This window comes from Erpetoichthys calabaricus, chromosome 5 (assembly GCF_900747795.2).
Source record: "Erpetoichthys calabaricus chromosome 5, fErpCal1.3, whole genome shotgun sequence".
In the NCBI taxonomy this organism is placed as follows: Eukaryota; Metazoa; Chordata; class Cladistia; order Polypteriformes; family Polypteridae; genus Erpetoichthys; species Erpetoichthys calabaricus.
Window position 1 is genome coordinate 60,693,982 of NC_041398.2, and position 23,250 is coordinate 60,717,231.

The following is a 23,250-nucleotide window of genomic DNA, read 5'->3' on the forward strand; positions in this document are numbered from 1 at the left end:
TGTGACGTTTTGAAGAAATCATTTTATGACGCGAATAGTACCAATCAGAAACATCGTCGAAGTAATGCAATATTATTTGAAAACGAACAGCGTCAGGTTGGGTGTGAAGTTATACTGGCGCTGTTTGAGTCAGATCAGAAGCTGAATAAGCTGAACAAGCTCATGTTCTGACTCTAAGTAAAAAAGCATGAATTAATCAACAGAAATAACCGCGATCGATATCACCAAGTGTGATCAAGAGTACTGGTACTGGTTCGATCCCCACTCACTCCTTGTTCTTGCGCACACTAAATCAGACAGCGCTATATGCAATCATCAGATTCAAATGTTAACAGTTATATAGCACAGAATGGAAATCAGAAGTCCTTAGCATTCCACCTACTGTAACTTGCTTTCTTTTTTCTTCGGTTATAGTCTTGAATAAAAGTGCACTTGTTTTGTTATACTTTTACATCAACATATAGCGCTGAAGTTACTGCTCTTTACTATGCTTTCCTCTGCATGTCCTGGAGTACAAAAGAAACAGCATACGGCAACACGTGGGGACTGGCAATACTGGGGGAAAAAAACACGCGGTCGTATGTATCGTGATACACTGCAGAACTGGGGGGCGGTAGGGATGGATCCTGAACGCGACTGAGACAATGAAAAGTGAATTTTAAAAACTAAAGCTAACCTTTACAAATATCATAAATTACACCAGCTGTTACAGACAGAAATCAAATGTATCTTTTTATTCTAAAATAGTGAAAATAAGAACACTTTTCAAAAGGGAGTTGTGCAGGATCGAACTCATGACCTTGTGATTCCCAGTCAGCGACTGATACTGTTGCGCCACGGAAGCAGTGATAGTTAAGTCATGTCAATGTCTCACACTAAGGCGGGTTTTTTTTGGCGGTGGCTTTTTTTTGTACCTTTTGTGAAAGTGTTTCTTTGATATTTGGACTTCAGGCTTCATACATTATATAGTTTATGCCTACATTTTGTCAATTGCTACTAGAATATATAACACGTTTCTGTTTTAACAATGTGTTTACACAGATTACTGTAGAAATGCAACACATATGAAATGCGTGTGTTCTAAATAACAATCTTATTATTTCTACTCTAAAACTCCACTTCACTCCTAGATATTCAATCAAGGCAAGAGCTGGGAAAAGCCTGTTTACGTTCTAAGTCGTTGGGGGGATGGAATAGCCGGCTGCTGGCAGCTTGTCTTTATCAGTACATTTAGATGACAAAAGACGCTGGCGGAGAGGTGAGAAAGGTTTTAAGAAGCGATTTAAGGTGGGCCGGATATACGAGTTTTTTCGTAGGCTCTGGTAATTCTAGTGTTAAGAGCAGCTTGGATGACTGACAGGCATGTTGCGATTGTAAAGTTATGCCAGTAACCCTTTAATGTAAAATTCTTGTCTGCATCTACTGCATCCACAAGGTATTTGAGAGAAATCCGGGTATAAGGAGCCTTGAAGGCACGGATCACGCCTTGATCCATAGGTTGGATGAGGGAGGTGGTGTTGGCAGGGAGGAACTCAGTCTGAACTCCCACGTAATACAAATCCAAAGGGTGGCCACCAGCATTATCTATAGTAAGCAACACTTTGAAGTCCATGCCCAAGTTGTGGAGGTATTCCTTGGCTTGACGGTTGAAGTACTGGTGAAACCAGTTTGAAGCAAGGATTTTGGTAATCCAGGCTTTAGGGATGTGCATCCCAGTAGACAGGCAGCAGGTTTTTGTTTTTAAGGGCCCTAGGGTTCGCTGATTTGTAGATGAGGCCAGGTTTCATCATGTAACCAGCAGCATTGCCACACATAATAAGTGTCACTCTGTCCTTCTGTGCCTTAAACCCTGGAGCTTTGGCTTCTTCCTTCAACATGTAAGTTCTGGACGGCATCTTCTTCCAGAACAAGCCAGTCTCATCCATGTTAAAAACGTGTTTGGGCTTGTATCCCTTCTCCTGTATGATGTTCCTAAATGTCTCTGGGTACTTCTCTGCGGCTTCTTTGTCAGCAGACGCTGCCACTACCATCCCTTACTGGCTTGAAAATCTTCAGTCTCCGGTGCTGTTGGTGGTCCTGGTTGTGGTTCTTCGGTACCTTCTTCATTGACTCCTGTAGCGAACTGCTGGTACAATTTCCATGCTTTCTCACGGATGATGTTACCGTCCAAGGAGATGATGTTCTTCCTGCAGTCGGTGATCCACAATGCCAAGGCAGATTCCATCCTGATGATATTTTTATTCCTTACGGTCGTTACCTTTTTGGCACTATCAATGAAACTTACAGATGCAGTACTCATTCTTCTTTATGTAGTGTACGGTGCTTTCATTAATGCCATAATGGCACGCTACTGCAGCATAACTTTTTAGTTACCGGAGCAAATCCAGTAGTTCAACTTTCTCCTGGAGTGTTTTAAACTTCTTCTGGCGCTTAGGCTCAGTGCCATAAGCCTTAGAAGGTGCAGGACGTTTTGGCGACTTCTTGTGTTTTAAGAATAACAAAATGAACAACAAAACGGAAAACACGAGGACACTCAGCTAGAGACGCGTCACAGGGCAGCAGTCAATCAGCAGTGTTTCCCTCAGCGGTTGCTTCCTATTCTCTCTAGAGCACAGTATTGCCACAAAAAAAGGCATAAAAAATTGCGGAGGATAGTTGTGCTTTCTGCTAACAATTATTAGTTAGGTTCTAAGGAAAAATCTGCGAACCCTGAACCGCGTCTTTGCAGGGGTCTACTGTAATTGGATTCAGTTAAGAAAGTGTCTGACAGTTACTAAGAGTACTTGGCTTGGTAATATCAAAAAGGGTCTTGAGCGTTACCTAGAATTGAACTGCCACAAGAAACTCAAGATGGCAAGAAGTGATTCTGAGGGCTCTCACATGCAGTGTAAAAAAATATTAAGTGCCTTTTTTTTTCTTTCAATATTGAGTTTTTTTTTTTTTTTGGAGCTACTAGGTCTTGGTAACAATGGCCAAAAATGTCAGATTTCGATCACGTGATTTTAAATGCTGCAACTGCGTGATGTTATTGTAAAAACAATTGATTTGTAAAAACAACATTATGTATGTAAAGCTCAGGAAAAATAAAATCTAGAGATTGATTATAGAGGCAACATCATTTTCTCAATTTGCCGAAAACTTGAAAGATGTGACATACTAGGCTTTTCCATAGTTGGTGAGGGCTGCCCCAGAAGTAAAACCATCTTGGAAGTGAAAGGTGTCGATCTTTTATTGGTTTTGTTGTGTTTAGCTAATTTTTATATTCATTGTTAAATCAAAACTCTTTGTAAGGGGAAGCATATTGAGGCCTGGGTATATGCAGAAAAAAAATTAAATGAGAGTTAGGATTTTAATTGCATTCTTTGTTATTATATATTTCAGATATCCTTGCTTTGTTTTATTGTTTGTATTAATTTAATGCAGTTTCTTATAAGACACTGTGTAGTTCAGCTGTTTGGTGATACATGCCTCTTCATTTTGTCCCTGTCTGTGCCAAGCAGCCACTTTACTAGGAATGGCTATTTAAAGCTGATACCTAGATTTTTGATATAAGGTCATCTCCAGTAAAGCCTTACCTCGCTGTATAGACTGTCCCTCATCTTTTGTGTTAGTACAGAAGTATCAGAGTCAGTGGGGGGTGATAGGAACTAGAACCTATACTGTAATTAAAATTGAAGCTTCAGAAAATGGGAATCAGTTGTAATTCTCACATATAGAGTAATAGCCCACTTAAAATTGATTGTATTGGTCTGCCTTTAGACAGTAACAACTACAAGTGTCATCCGCAAAACTAAAGGTTGATTGTTAACTGGTGTTATCTAATTATCTCTCAGTAGAGAATTATTTAACACACAGAAAAAACTGAAAAAGCAGGAGGGCACATTCTCCCCACACTGGTATGTAGCAGAAAATGATTACTTAGCACTTGTATTTTGTTTTTCAGGTGTGTGAAACTTTTATAGTGTAAATAATATATAGGGGAATACAAAAGGTAGACGTTTTGTATTATAGATTTGTAGAATATAATGTTAAGTTCAGTTTCATTTCTAGAAGGTTAATTTTACATGAGAATTTATTTCTAGAAATGTGACCCTCTATTGCTTATTTTTATATTAATTATTAGTGCACATGTCTTTAATGTCATAAAAGAATGGACCCCACCACAACAGATGCCCAGGACTTTGGCAAGTTGGTGAAAAAGATTTGGGAGCAACCAACTAACCTATTAAGTCAGAAGAATGGTCGTTAAACCCATGATGATGATGATGATGCACAATTTAATGTGGGTTAATTAATACTGTTTTCATGATGAATGACCTCTGTTAATACTGATTTTACTTGCATCTTTCATTCATCCAGTAGTAAGCTAGGCACTGTGTTTTTATCCATCCAAAATTTTACTGGAAGGCTTTTATAGGAGGGAACCATTAAATCACACATAGGATCTTGATGAACAAAATATTCAAGTGGAAATTCTTTACTGAGTAATACTGTGTCATTTGTTGAGAACAAAATAATATAACAATGGTCCATGGAAAGGAAATTCATCAACCCACTGAGGGATGGGTTCAACATCATACTGAAAATCAGTGTTGAAAATTGAAATCATAGACTGATCCAACTTGTGTGAATTTAATTACAGCACCTGATAATGTGACTCAGTAGTGTGTATGGGCCCCCATGTGCCTTTATGCACTCCCAACAACGTCTGGGACATGCTCCTGATGAAATTTCAGATGGTGTCCTGTGGGATCTCTTCCCAGACCAGGATCAGGGCATCAGAGAGCTCCTGTACAGTTTCTGACACTTCTTTGTGGTATCAGATGCACTGATATAAAATATCCCAGAGGTTTTCAATTTGATTCAGGTCTGGGGTACATGCGGGCTATCCAATGGCTTCAATGCTTTCGTCATCCAGGAACTGTCTATACATTCTGGTCATATGAGGCTGGGCATTTTCCTGCACCAGGAAGGACCCAGGGCCCACTGCATCTGTGTAAGGTTTGAAAATGGCTCAGAGGATTTCATGCCGGTACATAACAGCAGTCAGGGTAATGTTGTGTAGCATGTGAAGGTCTGTGTGATCGTCCAAGGATGTACCTCCCCAGACTATCACTGACCCACCGCCAAACCGGTCATGCTGGATGATGTTGCAGGCTGAATAATGTTCACCATGGCGTCTCCAGACTCTTTCATGTCTGTCATATGTGCTCAGTGTGAACGTTCTCTCATCTGTAAAGAGAATGGGGCACCAGAGGCAGAGCTGCCAAATGCAGTATTCTCTGGCGAATGCCAATTGAGCTGTGGGGTTATGGGCTGTGAGTACAAGTCCCACTAGAGGATGTCGGGCCCTCATGCCACCCTCATGACAGTTTGATCAGAAACATGCACACTAGTAGCCAGTTGGAGGTCATTTTGCAGGGCTCTGGCAGTGTTCCACCTGTTCCTCCTTGCACCTTTCGTGCTGCTGGGTTGATGCCCTTTCAAGGCTCTGTCCAGCTTTCCTCATGTAGCGGGCCATCTCCTTGTATCACCTCCATCATGGGAGACATGGCAAAACTTCTTGTGATGGCACATACTGCCTCATGTTAACAGTACACTACCAAAATGCAAAACTAGAAAAGAATTGGTCAGGAAGGATAACAGAGCAATTGTCTATGGCCATCGCTTCCCAAACCATTCCCCTTTTCGAGGTTGTCTTGCTGTTGCCTCTCCAATGTAGCTGTTGTCAGTTTCATTTGCACCAAACCAGGGGAAGTGGATTCACAATTGGTTATGCTTCCTAACTGAACCATTTGAAATCCCTGCACCTGAATTGACATGGTGTTAGACTGTGATGATTATAAGCGTTCCCTTAATTTTTTGAGCAGTCTATATAAGAAATTATAAAGCAGGCACTTTTTCCTTTGGAGACTGCGTTCTTTTAATGTGGGTAGTGACATCCTTCACATCTTCTGTAACTCTGTGATGGCCGGTGTGATTTTCTTTGTTGTGGTATGCTGAACTGGTAACATCACTTCAAGAAAGGCCCACCGAATCAACAAGCTAATTAAAAGGGCAAACTCACTTATAAAACATACTTCGGACCCCTCGGAGGTCATAGTGAAGATCAGTTTAGGGAGCATGCACTGGTACAGCATGTTGCCACACCCACCACATGACAAAACACTTCGGGGTCCTGGTTGGCAACCCCCTAGGCATACATGCAGGCCAGTCCCACACTCCGAAAATGACCATCTATCTTCCGCACCTGGATGTTACGTAGATGTCCCTATGGTCTGGTCTAGCCACTCGGGTCTTCAGCAATGAGGATACTGCAAACCAAATCATCCTCTGGGAATCACACCACATGGCTGTAATAATAATAATAATAAAAATACATTTTATTTATACAAGGCGCCTTTCAGAGAACTCAAGGACACCAAACAAACAAACAATAAATAAATAAATAAAAGACGCAATTATAAACAACTTAAAACATCAGAAAATCTAAAATTTAAAACCAAACAAAACCACTGTAATCATAATGAAAAAGAAAAATCCATTTTAAACAGATGCGTTTTAAGTTTACATTTGAAGGATGAATATGATTTGATATTTCTAAGCTCGGTAGGTAATGAATTCCAGAGCTTGGGAACAGAACAGCTGAATGCTCTGCTCCCCATGGTGGTTAGACGGGCGAGAGGGATATTCAGATGGGTGGAAGAAGAGGATCTAAGGCTACGGGAGGGAATGGCAACATGAAGAAGGTCAGACAGATATGGAGGGGCGAAGTTATGAATGGCCTTAATGTTAATAGCAGTATTTTAAAATCAGTTCAAAACTTAATCGGGAGCCAATGAAGCTGCTGCAAGACCGGAGTGATATGGTGAATAGATGGGGTTCAAAAAATGATGCATGCTGCAGAATTCTAGACTAACTGAAGCTTATGAAGAGATTTATTAGGGAGACCAAAGAAGCGTGAATTGCAGTAGACCAGCCGAGAAGTAACAAGACTATGAACAAGAATGGCAGTGGTATGAGGAGTGAGGGAGGGGCAAATGTGATTAATATTACGTAGGTGGAAGTAAGCAAGACCGGGTGATGTTATTAATGTGAGATTGGAAAGATAGAGTACTGTCGAGGATGATACCCAGACTCTTGACCTGAGATGATGGGGAAACAACAGATTTATCAATAATTAGAGAAAGATTATTAGTTTTGGATAATGATGATTTTGAACCAGTGAGGAGAACCTCAGTTTTGTCACTGTTTAATTTAAGAAAATTCAAAGAGAACCAGGATTTAATTTCAGCAATGCAGTCAATAAGCGAAGGTGGTGGAAAAGAGGAGGTTGGTTTACTAGCAAGGTAGAGCTGGGTGTCATCAGCATAACAGTGAAAATTAATGTTATATTTATGAAAAATATTGCCAAGGGGAAGAAGGTAAATAATAAAAAGAAGAGGCCCCAGGACAGAGCCCTGGGGCACACCTGAAGTAACAGCGGTGGGTTGGGATGTGAAGGTTTTAAGCTGTATGAACTGTAGTACAGTAACTGACGCTTCTTCACAATGCAGGTAATGTGCCTCATTCGGAACTTCATGAGCAACCGCTCATTCGACAAAGTCAAACCAGTGGTACCCAAGGATTCTCAGAAAAGACACAATACTGAAGGAGCCTGGTCTTTGTCTCAGGTCACTGGATAGTGTCCATGTCTCAAAAACCATATAGCAAAAACAGGGTGCACCAGAACTCTAAAGACTTGGACGTTCATCCATTTGCAGAGATATTGGTATCGCCACAGACCTCATGATCCCTCATGCTCTCCCAGTCCATCTAGTGACTTCATAGGAAAAGTCACCAGACATGAAAGTTGCTGCCGAGGTAAGTAAACCTCTTGACAAGGGACATACACTCCACAGGCAGACACACTGCTGTGGGCTGTGCCCAGGAGGTCGTTAAATTCTGGGATCTTGTTTTTTGTTCCAGGGCACTCGCAAGCCTGGACACTCAGACTCCTCACTCTCGATGAGAGCCTCTATTGACTCTGCAAAGATCACAGCATCATCATGCAAAGTCAAGATCAGTAAATCTTTCTTCACCAACAGATGCCCCACAGCTGCTGGACCCCCATGACCCTGCCCAATATCCATTCTGTGCAAGCATTGAACAGAGTAGGAGCAAGGTAACACTCCTGACTTATCCCAGAATCAACTGGGAATTATGCAGAGGTTCTGCCTCCACTCTGTACAGCACGCACAGTACCAGTGTACAGTCCATGCATGATATCCTGCAATTTCGGGGGAATCCCTTGATGTTTCAGGATGTCCCACAGGGCAGCTTTATCAACTGAGGCGAACACTTTTACAAAAGGTGCAAAGAATCTCTGCCACTATTGGCGTTTGAGGTCAATGAAAGCCCTCGATGACAGGATGTGGTCTGTGGTAGACTTATTGGGCATAAAACCAGACTGCTCCAGTCACTGGCAGGGGAGCAGGTGATCGTGAATCCTATTTAGGATGACCCTAGCAAGGACCTTACCAGGCACAGAGAGCAGTGTTTTCCCCCTATGGAGGGAAGCAAAAGAGAGAATTAAAACAAAACAGTGCCATTATGAACAATGTTGCACATCCTTTCTCAGACACAATCACATTGAGTACTTTCAACTAACAAATTCTTCAATAGAAGTGTGTCAAATAATGCTAGTCGGGCTCCTTTATGCTACCAGCAATGTGTCTGCATAATGCCCCACTGTGACTGGGACTGCCAATTCAGAACTTTTTCTTTCTTCTGACTTGTCTTGCTTTATAGTAATTCTGGTGTGTGTTCAGATCAAGGTGTATCTGTATGTTTATTTACTTACTTATCACCTATTTTATGTATTTATTTATTTAAAGAGCTTCTTTAAAAAGCCATATTTCCCATTTTGAAGAAATTAAGTTCTAACTATTATTAGTAGTATTTTCTTAGTTTTATTATTATTAGTGATCTTATTAGTAGTATTTCCGAAGAAGGAGAAAAAGAGGGGGGAGACATGTCCGGAGGCAGGAGGAGAGGAGGAAGGTAAAGTGAGTGCAACTGAGGGTAGGAACTTTGAATGTCGGCAGTATGACTGGTAAGGGGAGACAGTTAGCAGATATGATAGATAGTTGGAAGGTTGATATATTATGTTTGTAAGAGACTAAATGGAAGGGGGTAGTAAGGCCAGGTGGATCGGAGGTGGATTCAAATTGTTCTATCATGGTGTGGATGGGAGGAGAAATGCGGTAGGGGTTATTCTGAAGGAACAGTATGTCAAGAGTGTTTTGGAAGTGAAAAGAGTATCAGACAGAGTAATGATTATGAATCTGGAAATTGGGGGTGTGATAATGAATGTTGTTAGTGCATATGCCCCGCAAGTTGGGTGTGCGATGGATGAGAAAGACGATTTCTGGAGTGAGTGATGGACAGTGTACCCAAGGGACAGAAAATGGTGATTGGAGCAGATTTCAATGGACATATTGGTGAAGGGAACAAAGGAGACGAGGAGATGATGGGTAGGTATGGTGTCAAGAAGAGGAATGAAGAAGATCAGATGATAATGGATTTTGCCAAAATGATATACATGGGTGTGGTGAATACATATTTTAAGAAGAGGTATGAACATAGGGTGATGTATAAGAGTGGTGGAAGATGCACACAGGTAGATTACATCCTATGTAGAAGAGTCATTCTGAAGGAGATTGAAGACTGCAAAGTGGTGGCAGGGGAAAGTGTAGTTAAGCAGCATAGGATGGTGGTCTGTAGGATGACAGATGACGAAGAGGAAGAGAAAGAGAGCAGAGCCAAGGATAAAATGTTGAGTTTAGGGAGGAGGTGAGACAGGCACTGGGTGGCAGTGAAGAATTACCAGACAGCTGGGCAACTACAGCAGATGTAGTAAGGGTGACAGCAAGAAGGGTGCTTGGCGTGACATCTGGACAGAGGAAGGAGGAAAAAGGAAAACTGGTGGTGGAATGAGGAAGTACAGGAGAGTATACAGAGGAAGATGATGGTGAAGAAGATGTGGGATAGTCTGAGAGATGCAGAAAGTAGACAAGAGTACAAGGAGATAAGGCGCAAGGTGAAGAGAGAAGTGGCGAAGGCTAAAGAAAAGGCGTATGATGAGTTGTATGAGAGGTTGGACACTAAGGAGGGAGAAAAGGACCGATTGACTAGACAGAGGGACCGAGCTGGAAAAGATGTGCAGCAGGTTAGGGTGATAAAGGATAAAGATGGAAACATACTCACAAGCGAGGACAGTGTGTTGAGCAGATGGAAAGTGTACTTTGAGAGGCTGATGAATGAAGAGAACAAGAGAGAGAGAAGGGTGGATGATCTGGAGATAGTGAATCAGGAAGTGCAACGGATTAGCAAGGAGGAAGTAAGGACAGCTATGAAGAGGATGAAATGACATACTTGTGGAAGCATGGAGGTGTTTAGGAGAGATGGCAGTGGAGTTTATAACCAGATTGTTTAATGGAATCTTGGAAAGTGAGAGGATGCCTAAGGAGTGGAGAAGAAGTGTACCGGTGCCGATATTTAAGAATAAGGGGGATGTGCAGGACTGTAGTAACTACAGGGGGATAAAATTGATGAACCACAGCATGAAGTTATGGGAAAGGGTAGTGGAAGCTAGATTAAGAAGTGAGGTGATGATTAGTGAGCAGCAGTAAGGTTTCATGCCAAGAAAGAGCACCACAGGTGCGATGTTTGCTCTGAGGATGTTGATGGAGAAGTATAGAGAAGGCCAGAAAGAGTTGCATTGTGTCTTTGTGGACCTGGAGAAAGCATATGACAGGGTTGCCTCGAGAGGAGGACCAAATCTGAATAGGGTGCAAGTCCATCACAGTGTCACATACTGTCAGCATACCGCTAGCCTAATAAAGCTCATAAATATTTTGTGACTGAATGCATTTGACAAGTTGTATATGGCCGATGTAGCTGGTAGCTAACACGACTTCCCCCAGAGTGGCTAAGCAAGCTCTTGTTTAAACTAATTCACTTCCCTGTCTATTTGATTAATCCTATAAATGAAGTAATTCTCTAGTATCATCTTTACTGATGCCATTTGATCATTTTAAAAAACTAGATTCCTATGTAGTCTCCTTTGCTCAAAACTTAACAGGGTTTCCTACACACAGTCATTATTTTTACAATTATATAATTGTAGTTGTAATTGTTAATATTTATTTTTTGCCTGAAACTGTCTGTCTAGTGAAATGCTTGTACAGATGCTTAACGTGTAAAGCATGAATTTATGAAAATTCTTATTAATGAACTTATGTTTTTTCTTATTCACTTAAAGATTTGAAGATACCGTATGCTATAAAGGTGTTAGGAGTCGAGTTGTCTTAGGGTTCATCAAAAGAATATATGTCTAGTCAAAGGAAGAAGATATAAATTATGTAAAAATTTTGCCCGAATAGCTTCACGAAGTCAGTTTTTGTTCTTTGCAAATGATACCTCTTCATTTTTAAATTACTACTTAATTGATTTGATTTTGTTATTTGTCTTCCTTTTAGAAAATCACAGCCACCTTCTCAATAATCTGGCCGTCTTTTCACCATTCTTCACCTCCCAACTATAGCTTTTCAACACACGTGTTACAAAGGGTCCAACATTACTTTTGGGTACCCTGTCATAAATACCTGTAGACCAGTTGGTATCATAAAGTCCATGTCCCTACGCAATTCTCTCCCTGATTTCATTCACACGGACTCTTTAGCATGTAAAATATAGTGTATAAATCACTGGCCTTTACTGACATACCATTTTCTATTACTTTGGGATTGTGTTGAGCTTGAGTTCATGTTTATTAACAAATTAATCTTTCACCTTTTACTGTAGATTAGAATTTCTGAACTTTACAGTGGTTAAAAGAATATGTTTCATGGGTAGAGTCTAACTTTATTTAGTAAGAAGGAATGAAGTGAAATGTGCTATGTGTCTACAAACCTTTTAAACCAATGTGTGCTACCTAGGCTAATAATTTTTGTTCAATGTTAGCTACAGCTCCTACATTAAAAAGATTTCATAAAGAATTCTGCATTTGTGCATTCGTGCTACAGATCAGGAGAACCATAAAATGTGAAATGCACCTACATTAAATGGTGTGCATGCAAATTGCAAATAAACTAGAGATGAGAATTTAGTAGCCACAGCCATGCACTATTTATAGAACGTTAGTCCATTTTTGGGGAATAGTAAAAAAGATGTTCTCCCGAGGCTGCCTGTAGACCTGGGTTTTTTTAAACAGTGGGTTTGGTCGTGTCTTGCCGCCATTGTGTTAAGAGCTATTGTTGTACTTAACGGTAATGGGTAGCAGATGATTTGCGAAGTGGGTCATGGTCAGTCCCAATGGGTTTATTAAGCAGTCGACATTCCTCTGACAGTCGTCATCATCAATTACCCCCACATCTGACCTTAGCCTATGATTCTCCAAGGGGGAAAAGCACCCCCTACCCCACAGCCCCCCCAGCAAGGGCCATTAATCGGTGATTTCATGAGCATGTGTATAAACCCCAGCAAATACAGTATAGTTAGTTTCAAACCAAATTAAAAGCTGTAGAAAAGATGAGTGATTGAACTTGTCCACACTCAGGGATGGCATAATAATATAGGAAAGAAGAAGAGAATTTTAACTTGGTTAATTATCAGTTTTGCTTTCTGTAATGCGATGCAGTAATTAATTAAATAATTTGGTAAGGCTTCTAATTTATTTTCCATACCTTTCTCTGTAGGAGGTGGCCTCCGGCTGCTACATTTACATTAAGGTAACTGAAGCAAACTTATTTTGAGAAACAGAATGATACAATTTATTGATAAATACAAGGATTAGAAATACATGATAAATGCATATATATTGACATAAAAGACAGGACACAAGGCAGACAAGATTGACAAATGTATAACACAGAAGAAGACTTTCTGTTTATATGCTATTTAAAGTTCTAATTTCTCACCACAGATAAATAGTTTTATGATACCAACTCTTTAAATATAGTGTCCAGTGTTGTGTGGTGTTCTTGCTGTTTTTGCTACAGTTTCAAGTGGAGGGCTTTTTTGCCCTGTGGTGCACTCATTCTCTTTGCAATGGTCCTTTGTTTTTTTGGTTTTTTTTTTGTTTGCTATGCTTTTCTCTGGTTGTTTGCTGTGTTTTGTGCAACTTCATAGGAGAAAGCATTACTCTTTCTGTCACAAGAGGTTACATTCTGAAGTTACCCTCTTGAAATAATGACTGTTTCCCAGGCTGGGCTCTGTCATTGGAACAGTCATTTGCTTGACAAAGTGCATCTCAGCTTTCAGGTCCACAAAGAGAAGAGATTGTCAGTTTTTGGTTCTCCAAAGATGAAGCAACTGATCAGCTTTTAGGTTTCAAAGAGTGAAAGCAGTTTCAGAGATCAGTGCAATTTGTTTTAAAGTAAGGTGAAACCTCTGGTGATTGGATAAGTCCCTTCCAGTTACAGAACTAATGCCTGCTCATAGGTGTGTTATTTTCTCTGTTTAAGTTATCACTTGTTAAAAAAATAGCTCTTGGGTGCCCATTTGGTGCCTTCTTGTCTAAAGAGTCTTCCGCAACTCCCCTTTGCATGGTTTTGAACAGATGAAGTGCATTCTGATCCTGGTACAGAAAGAGCTATAGTTAAAGTTAAGCCATTTCCCCAAGAATGCTGATTGGGAGTGAAGCTGGAGTTCTACATTTCTGTTAAATCTGATGTCTTAACAAGCCTTGTGTGCCACGGAAAAGCCTAGCACAGTGGGCAGTGCCCATTTTCTCCTATACAGCAACCACACAAATATAAAAAAAGGTAAAAAATATATCTCATCATGCAGAAACCAAACACAAATTTAAAATTAAGACTATATAAATCAAAATATAAGAGAAAAAGATGTAAACCCATGTTCTCTGTATCTCACAAGTTTGTGGATTAAACTAGAAAGATGATGTAGTTTAGGAAAGTGCAAATGATTTCATTCTTGGGCAAAGCTGCATGCAGGGTTTTAGTTTGATTTGAATATTTTTATTTAAAATATGGTATCTGAAAATGGATAATAACACAGTATTGCTCACAATAAAGCACTGATATTTTTCTCATTTTGTTTTTACCTGTAGATATGTGCAGTTTGTTTGGAGGAATTTAAACAGAAAGATGAATTGGGAATATGTCCATGTAAGCATGCTTTCCACAGAAAGTAAGTACTAGATAAACATGTATTTAATTACATTTAGAGCCTTTTTCATTATTAATATGATGTTTTGCGTCCTTTCGTCGGATTAAAAGAAAATGTTTTCTAGTACTTTGCCTTCAGAAGTCTAGCAGTTAAGGTGTTTACCTTTAATTGTTTCTAAGATATTTTGCAATGATTCTAAAGAATAAATGAGCAAAATTGTAACATTTTAAAATTGGAACAATTGAATGGATTATCTATATATATAATTCACTAAGCCAGAAGACAAGTAGCCAACCATGGAAAGCACGCCGGAAGGGGCGTGGATTCACTAAGCCGCCGACAAGTAAGGCACCCATGGCGCACGCAGGAAGGAGTCACGGCCACCAACTCTAAGACCATTGGATGCGACGACCACGCCACGCCCACCAACTCGGACGGGATGACATAGAAAAAACGGTGTCATTTATATTTGTCTGTCGTAGAGGCCACATGCACCTCCGAGCCACGTTGACTGTTCATAGAGGCATGTTTCTCGCGGAGGAGAATCGCCATATGCAGCGTGTAAAACGGTTTGTGAGGGGTATCCCATGGGATCCTTAAAACAATCCTTTACAACTGAGGTTAAAACACAATGAAGTAAGCAGTCTTTAAAAACCAATACGCCCTGTGCCTCTGTTTCATTAGCGTCGGCGGTCCTCCAATTGTGAGACACGGACAATTGTATGTTTCCCTCTCAAAACACAATGAAGGAAGCAGTCTTTAAAAATCAATAAGCCCTGTGCCTCTGTTTCATTAGCGTCTCACCTGCTTCATCCAATGGTCTTAGAGTTGGTGGCCGGGGCTCTGTGAGTTGCACTTGCGAGCGGGCACATGACCAGGGCGTGTATAAGCTTAGAGAACGAGGGTGGAGGGGGGAGGACCAGGTAAGAAGACGCATGTTTGTCGTAGAACTGAATCACAGAATGACCGTGCGACGACGGTCGGCTGGCAAAAACTGGCCGACAAATTAAACGCGTGTGCATTGTACTTACTGAAAGCAGTGTTACGGATTTTGCAAATGTTCATTTTTTTCCTTCCTTTTAGACAACTGTGTCTTTCTGGAAGTGTTCAGCAATCAATATATTATTTTTGCAGCGTTTGCCTGCAGGACCACGTGCAGCAAGCGAGAGAGAGCGAGAGCGTGTGACACACACACATACAGGCACGTGCGCGCGGGAGAGAGAGCGCGCTGGAAACATAGGAATAATAATACTTCGTTACATTGATATACCGATACTGATACTCAGTATTCAAAGCGCTATCCATACAGGAAGGAACCGGGAAGCGAACACACAATCTTCCAGAGTCTCCTTACTGCAAACCAGCAACACTACTACAGCCCCACAAGGCAGTTAAAAAATACACCAGGCTTTAATTTGTTTTCACTTCTGTGCATAGCATAGCATAGCATGTTACTTTTCTTGGTAGCTTATTACATTACGGATGTTTCACATGTACATTGTTTCCCCTGTGCTTAAAACACATTAAAAAAGTGTTTCTCAACTACGCCATGGTCTTAATGTTGGTGGGCGGGTCTCCGTGAGTTGCTCTTGCAAGCGGGCACATGACCAGGGGGTGTGTAAGCTTAGAGAACGAAGGTGGACGGGGGAGGACAAGGTAAGAAGAGGCATGTTTGTCTCGGAACCAAATCGTTGAATGACTGTGCGATGGCGGTCGGCTGGCAAAAACTGGCCCACAAATTAAACGCGTGTGCATTGTACTTACTGAAAGCACTGTTACGGATTTTGCAAATGTTCATTTTTTTTCTCTCCTTTTAGACAACTGTATCTTTCCGGAAGTGTTCAGCTATCAATATATTATTTTTGCGGCGTTTGCCCACAGGACCACGTGCAGCAAGAGAGCGAGAGTGTGTAACACACACACACACACACACACACAAGCGCGCACGCGCGCGTGATAGAGCGCGTTGGACACATAGGAATAATAATACTTCGTTACATTGATATAGCGGTGTTCTCAGTGTTCAAAGCACTATCCACACAGGAAGGAACCGGGAAGCGAACACACAATCTTCCAGAGTCTCCTTACCGCAAAGCAGCAACACTACTACAGCCCCACAAGGCAGTTAAAAAATACACGGGGCTCGAATTTGTTTTCACTTTTGTAGATACAATTGTTGCAATTTTACTTTTCTTGGTGGCTTATTACATTACGGATGTTTCACATGTTCATTGTTTCCCCTGTGCTTAAAAGACCTTAAAAAGTACTGACAACTGTGTCGTTCAGGAAGTGGTCACCCATCAATACATAATTATGCGGCGTATGCTACGCCGCGGGTTGGCTAGTATAAATTAAAATATCAAAATTATTGAGGTATTTAGTGTAGAAAGTTTTTTTTTTTGTTTGTTTTTTTTTGAAGCATGAATATAGTGAGGTCAGGTTATAGACTCTGTTGATAGGCATCAGGCAGGCACTACTTTTAGAGATGGTTATTGCTTGGCATGGACTTGCATCATTGGCTTCCTTGGTACAAAAGCTGATTCATGGCAATGTAGAGCATACCAGTGTTGTTTTATATTCAAATAGCAATGAGTGTGTAAGGTAAGTATCGCGACAGCAGGAGAATGGAGCAGGGTGTGACACACATAAAGTAGAACATATTTAATAAAAGCCTGAAAACACAAGAGTTGGACTACCAGTGGGAAGATCAGATGTCCGGGAAATTGAGAGGGATATGGTACTATGGTGGGTTTTGGTTTAGACATGCCCAGTGTGGCAGTAGATTTGTTTTCCTTGTTTATGTTGTACTTCTTTTCTTTTTGTATTTATTTACAAATGTGATATTTTTAGTTATCCAAGGAATTGAAGTAATGAAAGATTACCAGACAGCATATGCAAGACACAGTTTTATGATGTACAGGGCCACAATCTGTTATTTGCAACTCCAAATTAGAAAAGCTTTGAAAACCACAAGATTTTTTTTTCTTTAAACTTCACATCAATATCTTTTAATGCCATGAAGACCAAGAAGTGTTTCAAGTGATAATTTTTGTCATCACTTTTTAAATGAATAGACTGGCTGCAGCCTGCTCTAAAACCTATTAAGTTTCTTGCAATACGTTAATAAAGAAGTAAAATCAAAATCATAACACTGATAATACTGACAAAACTTGTAATTGACTGAAAATGAAATGCTTTCTTGAATAAAACAGAAAAGCCTTCAACATGGTCATTTGAATATTTGCTGCTATCCCCCCCAGACTGGATCTAGTGGGTTTTGGATGTGGAAAGCAATCACCATGAAGTGGATGTGTGCTTACCAATATGAGCCGTTGTTTGTAAATCAGGTTAAAGAGGACTTTGGCTTTTGTGCAGAGCAAAAATACCAAAACAGTGAATTTACCTCTAGCAATTCATATAACTAAATAATGAAATGCATTTTACTTTTCATTCAGATTTAATATCATTCTGCAACTTGTCCACTTTTTTCAGTTAGAGTTTCTTTCCATTGCAGAAACATTGTTCAATCCCTAGAACATATCTTGTTATGGTTTGAAGTTAACATAACCATTTGAAGGGTTTTAGTGAAGGTACATGTGCTCTGTCGTATAGTGTCCCATAGCCTGTGTATGTTCTCATAACTTAAAAATAAACAGCAAAGTGGAAGCCGAGTTGTTTCACAAAGATAGACAGACTTGACATCGACAGAAAAATATGAAAACATTTTGTATTCGTTTTTCTCCCTACATGCTCATAGAACTCTATTCACAAAACCTTATTGCAACAAAGATTTTGAATAAAAGTTATATTATGGAGGACAATCTGTCATTCTGCAGATTCATGTGTGTTCCATGTCTACAACGATCTGTGTAAATGTAGGATGACAAGAAATGCGAGGTAAGAAATGCAGAACACATACCTAAAACAGAAACTTTTTCCATGTTATACTAATAATTACGTGAAGTGTACAATGTGTGAAGACTTTAGTCCAAATATCAAATAAACGTGCTCTTTTATTTAAGAACTAGTCATTTAGCCCGTTACAATAACGGGCGCTAGAACAATAGTGCATAAACATTAGTAGGAACAGTCTATATTAAATGGCAAGGGACTTTGACCTCATTCTTTTTGTTGGTCGTATTTTTCTTTCTTTCAGACTTTCTTTTGTTTATATTTATTTGCTGACCTAACCGTTCTTCGTGGGCTGCCACCGTGTATTGTGTGTCTTTAATTTTCTGTGACAGTAATACTGTCTTGTATGTCTGCTGGCTTGTACGTCCGTAATATACCTTTAATTTTCTCTGGCGGTAATACAGGCGTGCTCGTTGGTAATATGCCTTTAATCTCTTCTGACAGTAATACTGGCTTGTATGCGGCTGTAATATGAGTCACTGTATTGTGTACCTTTAATTTCCTCTTGCAGTAATACTGGTTTGTATTTCCGTAAAACGCCTGTAAGTTTCTCTGACAGTAATATCGCGCATCGCACCGTGCCCCATGCATGCGCACTTCACCAGAAGACACACACACACGGACACCTGGACGCACACAGGGATTTTATTAAAGAGGATATAACCAAAGAAAATAATTCATTCAATTTACATGTTGCTGTCAATGAGTTAAAAACCCAAGCTCAAATGTCAATCGACAGAAAGTTGATATGTATTCCTGGATTTAAAAATGTGATGTTATGATAAAATAAAAATCAGAAATGTAACAGTTATTTCCTATTGTGTTTAATGATTGACTTCACAAGGCATTCAGGAATGCGAATGGGCTTTCAGGGGTCGTGCAAGAAAAACATGTCATGTTTAGAGTAATATAATGTGGAAATTAGTGTGAGGAAAAGCAATCACCTGTTAGTTTAAATTCTGTTATCAGGTTTAGCAATCAAGTAAGATTTTTTTGTAATAAATTCAAAATTACATAAAGAACAACACGATTTGGCAGCCCTAGCTGACATATGTATGTTTAGGTATAGTGTGATGCCCTTTGACTGAGCAAGGTAACAATTTTTGGGGAGCCTAAATAAAATTATTCATTAATGGAAATTTTTTTTTTTTTTTTTTAAAGTGCAGATTCTCTGCTTTGTAACAATATTATAATAAAAATGTCATCTCTTTTCCTAAACACAAACGCCAGGTTTGCGCACAGTAGGAAGCTGATCGTCTTCTAAACTTTTTTTTTTTTTAATACTTAATTAAAGAAAGATCTTGGTGGTGTTTTTTGATGTGCTTATTTTCTATGCTATTTAGAAGTACCACCCTATCAATTCACCCTTACTGCACAGAAAGGTGAGTTCTTAGGCCAGGTTTATACTTCACGCGATGCATGCTGCAGCGGACGCTCACGCTATGCAAGTGTTATACTGTTTATACTTGCGCACATACTTTACGTAAATATGGAGTAGTCCGTCAGGTGGCAGTTCGAGATATTATCTCGGAGAGAACATGTTCAGCTTCTCTGTGGTGAATTGCCTGGAACACCCATTAAATTCCGATGACACCTTACCGCAATATCTCTGAAAAGGATGATATTGATTGAATCCAGGGATGTGGCCATTCCAGCAAGCATTGGGCACGAGTGAGAAACAATCCCTAGTTTCATTTTAGTGGCACCAAATCCCCAAATCTGCATATCTTTGGAAGGAAACTGGAGCACACTGAGGAAACATGTAAATTCCAGGCATGGAATATCAGCGACGTGACTCCCTGCAAAACAGCAGTGCTAACACTGTGTCACCCCCATGTGTGTACTTATTAACAGTATTCATTATTTAAATGAAATTACCGATTTATCTGTAAAATGTAATATACATACTTTAATGCTTTTCATCATGAAAGTGATATCAAGTATAAATCTAAGGATTCTAAATGTGCAGAGAGTTGGAATATCATACATTTAATGTGCTCAGTGTGGCGATCTATTGCTGGTGATCCGCTGCTGTCAGGACCAGAGGAAGCCCTAGAAAAAAAGACGGCACAGAAGATGGTATGTGAGACTTTTAAAATGTATCGTGTCATTACGATCGGGAACATGCGACGCTTGAATATAAAAGCACCACGGATACATCTGTATGTCAGCATTTTGCTTCACCACATCGAACCATTTATCAAACATCGAAGCACACACACCAATCTCGTGGATCCGCAAAGCGGCTTTCTGTCACATGTAGATAGTAACCAGAGACTCTGACGTCACATTTCAACTCTTAGCACACTGCGCCCCCCGACTTTTTGCTGATATTGCAACTCTCACACGCGACGCGTTAATTACCAAAATCACAGTAACCCTAACCCTTTTAGTGTAGTTTTAAAGCATCAGTGTCTGCTTTTGGGAGCAAGTGGCTGTTTTGTTGGCCAAATGAAAACGTATATTTGCATATTATACTCCATTTGATGTCTTTGTGCATTACATTCTCCAAACTGGACTTAATCTTACTGTGCACAGTTGCATGTAATAACATTGCAAGTCAGAAAGCATGCAGGGAAAATTATGTTGCACCTGGAAGTGCTCCAGCAACAAATTGGGAGCTGTTTCAGCATGTGGACAAGGCAGCTGGTTAGTAGTATGAAGTTTTCCGTTTTGCAACTGGTTTTCAGTGGGTATCACTGAGTTTTGAACATAAAGGAATACAATTTGTCTGTAGCAAAAAAATCAAGTACATGGAGAGTTTCCCTTATTTTATTTCAAAATCCGTTTGCACAAGGCGACACTGTTGTTCAGTAATGAATAACTTTTATGATAAGCAACACAGTAGTTACAAGTGATACAATAATTTGAGCATGCAGGCTTTTGTATTGGGTTAATTTGTTCATGTGTTCTGGTTATGTCTTTTTAATGAAATAGAGCAACCAAGCAGGTTACACAGTTCTTTTTATTTCTCACTTCAAAAGAAGGAATGTGCGGGTTATACAGTTTATTTTTATAAGGGGTATATTTAGGAACAGACGGTAATCAGAATAAAAAATAAGAGTAAAATCTTTAGTGAATGTAGTGATCAAATCACATTTACAGAATCTGCATAGACTAGTGAATTGGTTCTTACTCTTAGGTATTACTATTAGAAGTTGTGTGTCTTGCGTGTATTGCAGAGCAAATGAGGTTAGAGAGGTGTATATGCATAGTTGTTGTTTAGTGTGGTTGCATTGTTGAAATTAGAAGTAAAGCAAAAGTGTTATTTGTGTAATAATGGAAAAGTTATTTTATAAAGTGTATGGAAGTTGTGTGAGAAGTAATATGCTCTGTGAAAATGAGACACAACTGATTAAACAGAAATAACAGAGATAAGAAAGATCATTGGGATGTGTGGATAGTCATGTAGTGAGAATAACAAAAGAGAAAAACTTATAGTTGTGGAGGAAGTTGTCTTATGGAATGAAAGCCTGTTGATGACTGGAGTAGAGGTGGAAGGGGATGAGGCCAAAAAATAAAAAATGTACTTGAAGATGGCCCCTTTATGATATCAAAAGAGTTAATGGCCTTAAATCAAGTGCATAGTTTATAAGGTAAATGGGGCACATTTTTATTTTTTTATAGGCAGCTTGATTTTAATGTTAATAAAACTGAAAAAATGGAAGGGGTAGACTTTAATATGTTAAGATGTCAAGGTTAGTATTCATTTACTGCTTCCTTTAATGGCATTTGACACATGTAAAAAATTCATACTGTCTCTTTATTAACTAAAGTTAAATCTTTTGTTTACTTCCCTAGCTGTTAACCAAGTAGTTTGTTTGCACTCAAAAAATACTTTTGAATGAAGGGTTTGGGATGTGCCTTTCATCATAGGAAAATGGTTGACTTCTGTTCAGTGTTTTATAATACTGTTAAAGTAAGTGAAAGTAATTTCATATAGTGCTTCTCATCAGTAAAGATTAAGAACATCATTTTGTAGGATCAAAAGTGAAAAAAGCTTTGTTGGGACAACATATCTTGAAACTAACACCCAGCAAAATATTCACATAAAAACAAGGAAGTGCTGTTTTGGCTTATAAACTGAAAGTAATGAAATCTACATTTGTAGACAGTTTTTTTTGTGTTGGGAAAACAAATTACTGAAAATTTTCTGTTTAAAAAATGTCTTGGAATGATGCTTTAAAAATAAACTACAAACAAGAAGTTTTAAGAGTGCCTTTCTATGCTTAAAGTTTAGATTTATGTAGTTTTTCTCTTCTTGCAGGACATTTTTATGACTCTGAAAAACCTCTGTGTCTTATAGACAGTGACGTATGCATTTCCCAGAGGCTTAGGTTCAAGGAATTACAGTTGCATCAAGTCAACCTCTTGTGGTGATTTTAGATTGCAGGAAGCTCGGGCAACGTTTCATTACCAACAACCGGTTAACAATCAATAGAAAAATACTTAGTCATTCAAACAAAGATAGTGGATTTACTCAAGTGCTTTTTTTCTTACTGTTCTCTTATGAAATAATATATTATTATATAAATGATAAATAATGGATCATTCTCTCACCCTCTTCTTCTAATTCTTTTGTGTAATTTTTTGCGAGTAGATGCACTGTCCAGACATTTGTATACCTCTTCTCATAAATTTTTGAAGGACAAGGCAGATTTCTCTAATGATATGTATGAACTGTAATTTGTTAATGGAAGCACATATTTACAGAGGTGCTTATCAAGCTGGTCATCTAAAACAATACTTTAATTGCTGAAAATAAATCAGTAAACATTGAATGTGTGTTGTTTGTTAGGGCTTTTAAAGCCACAGTAATGTTTATTAGTATAAAAATGGCTGGCATCACACCACGTGACATTAAGTCAGAAAGCCTGTAACACTTGACTTTAGTTGCTTGGTGTCATTGTCTTGAGAATGTTAAGATAACATGGCTAAGTAATTATTGGGGACAATAAATTAAACAACTGCCTCACAAATTCTCAACCCATTTTCAAGTTTACTATTGTGCCACAAAACAGATTTCAAGGTCAGCACGTTCAGCAGTCAGTTAGCATGAAGCATTTATTTTCTTCCATAATTCCGTAATGAATGGGAGGCGTCAGATAGACATTTGTGCCATCTCCAAAGTTCTACAAAACTGTTATCTGTTTGATCAAAAACATT

General features: G+C 39.3%; 1 protein-coding gene across 2 annotated transcripts in view; it reads left to right on the forward strand.

Moving 5' to 3' along the window:
- rnf24 (ring finger protein 24) overlaps positions 1 to 23,250 on the forward strand; it is an 88,892-nt gene that overhangs the window by 51,925 nt on the left and 13,717 nt on the right. The window contains exons 5-6 of one of the 2 annotated variants that reach the window (XM_051928049.1): positions 12,741 to 12,773; positions 14,114 to 14,193. In XM_051928049.1, coding sequence (XP_051784009.1) covers positions 12,741 to 12,773; positions 14,114 to 14,193 — 113 coding nt within the window. The remainder of the gene's footprint in view (positions 1 to 12,740; positions 12,774 to 14,113; positions 14,194 to 23,250) is intronic. The other variant, XM_051928050.1, reaches the window with a different exon arrangement.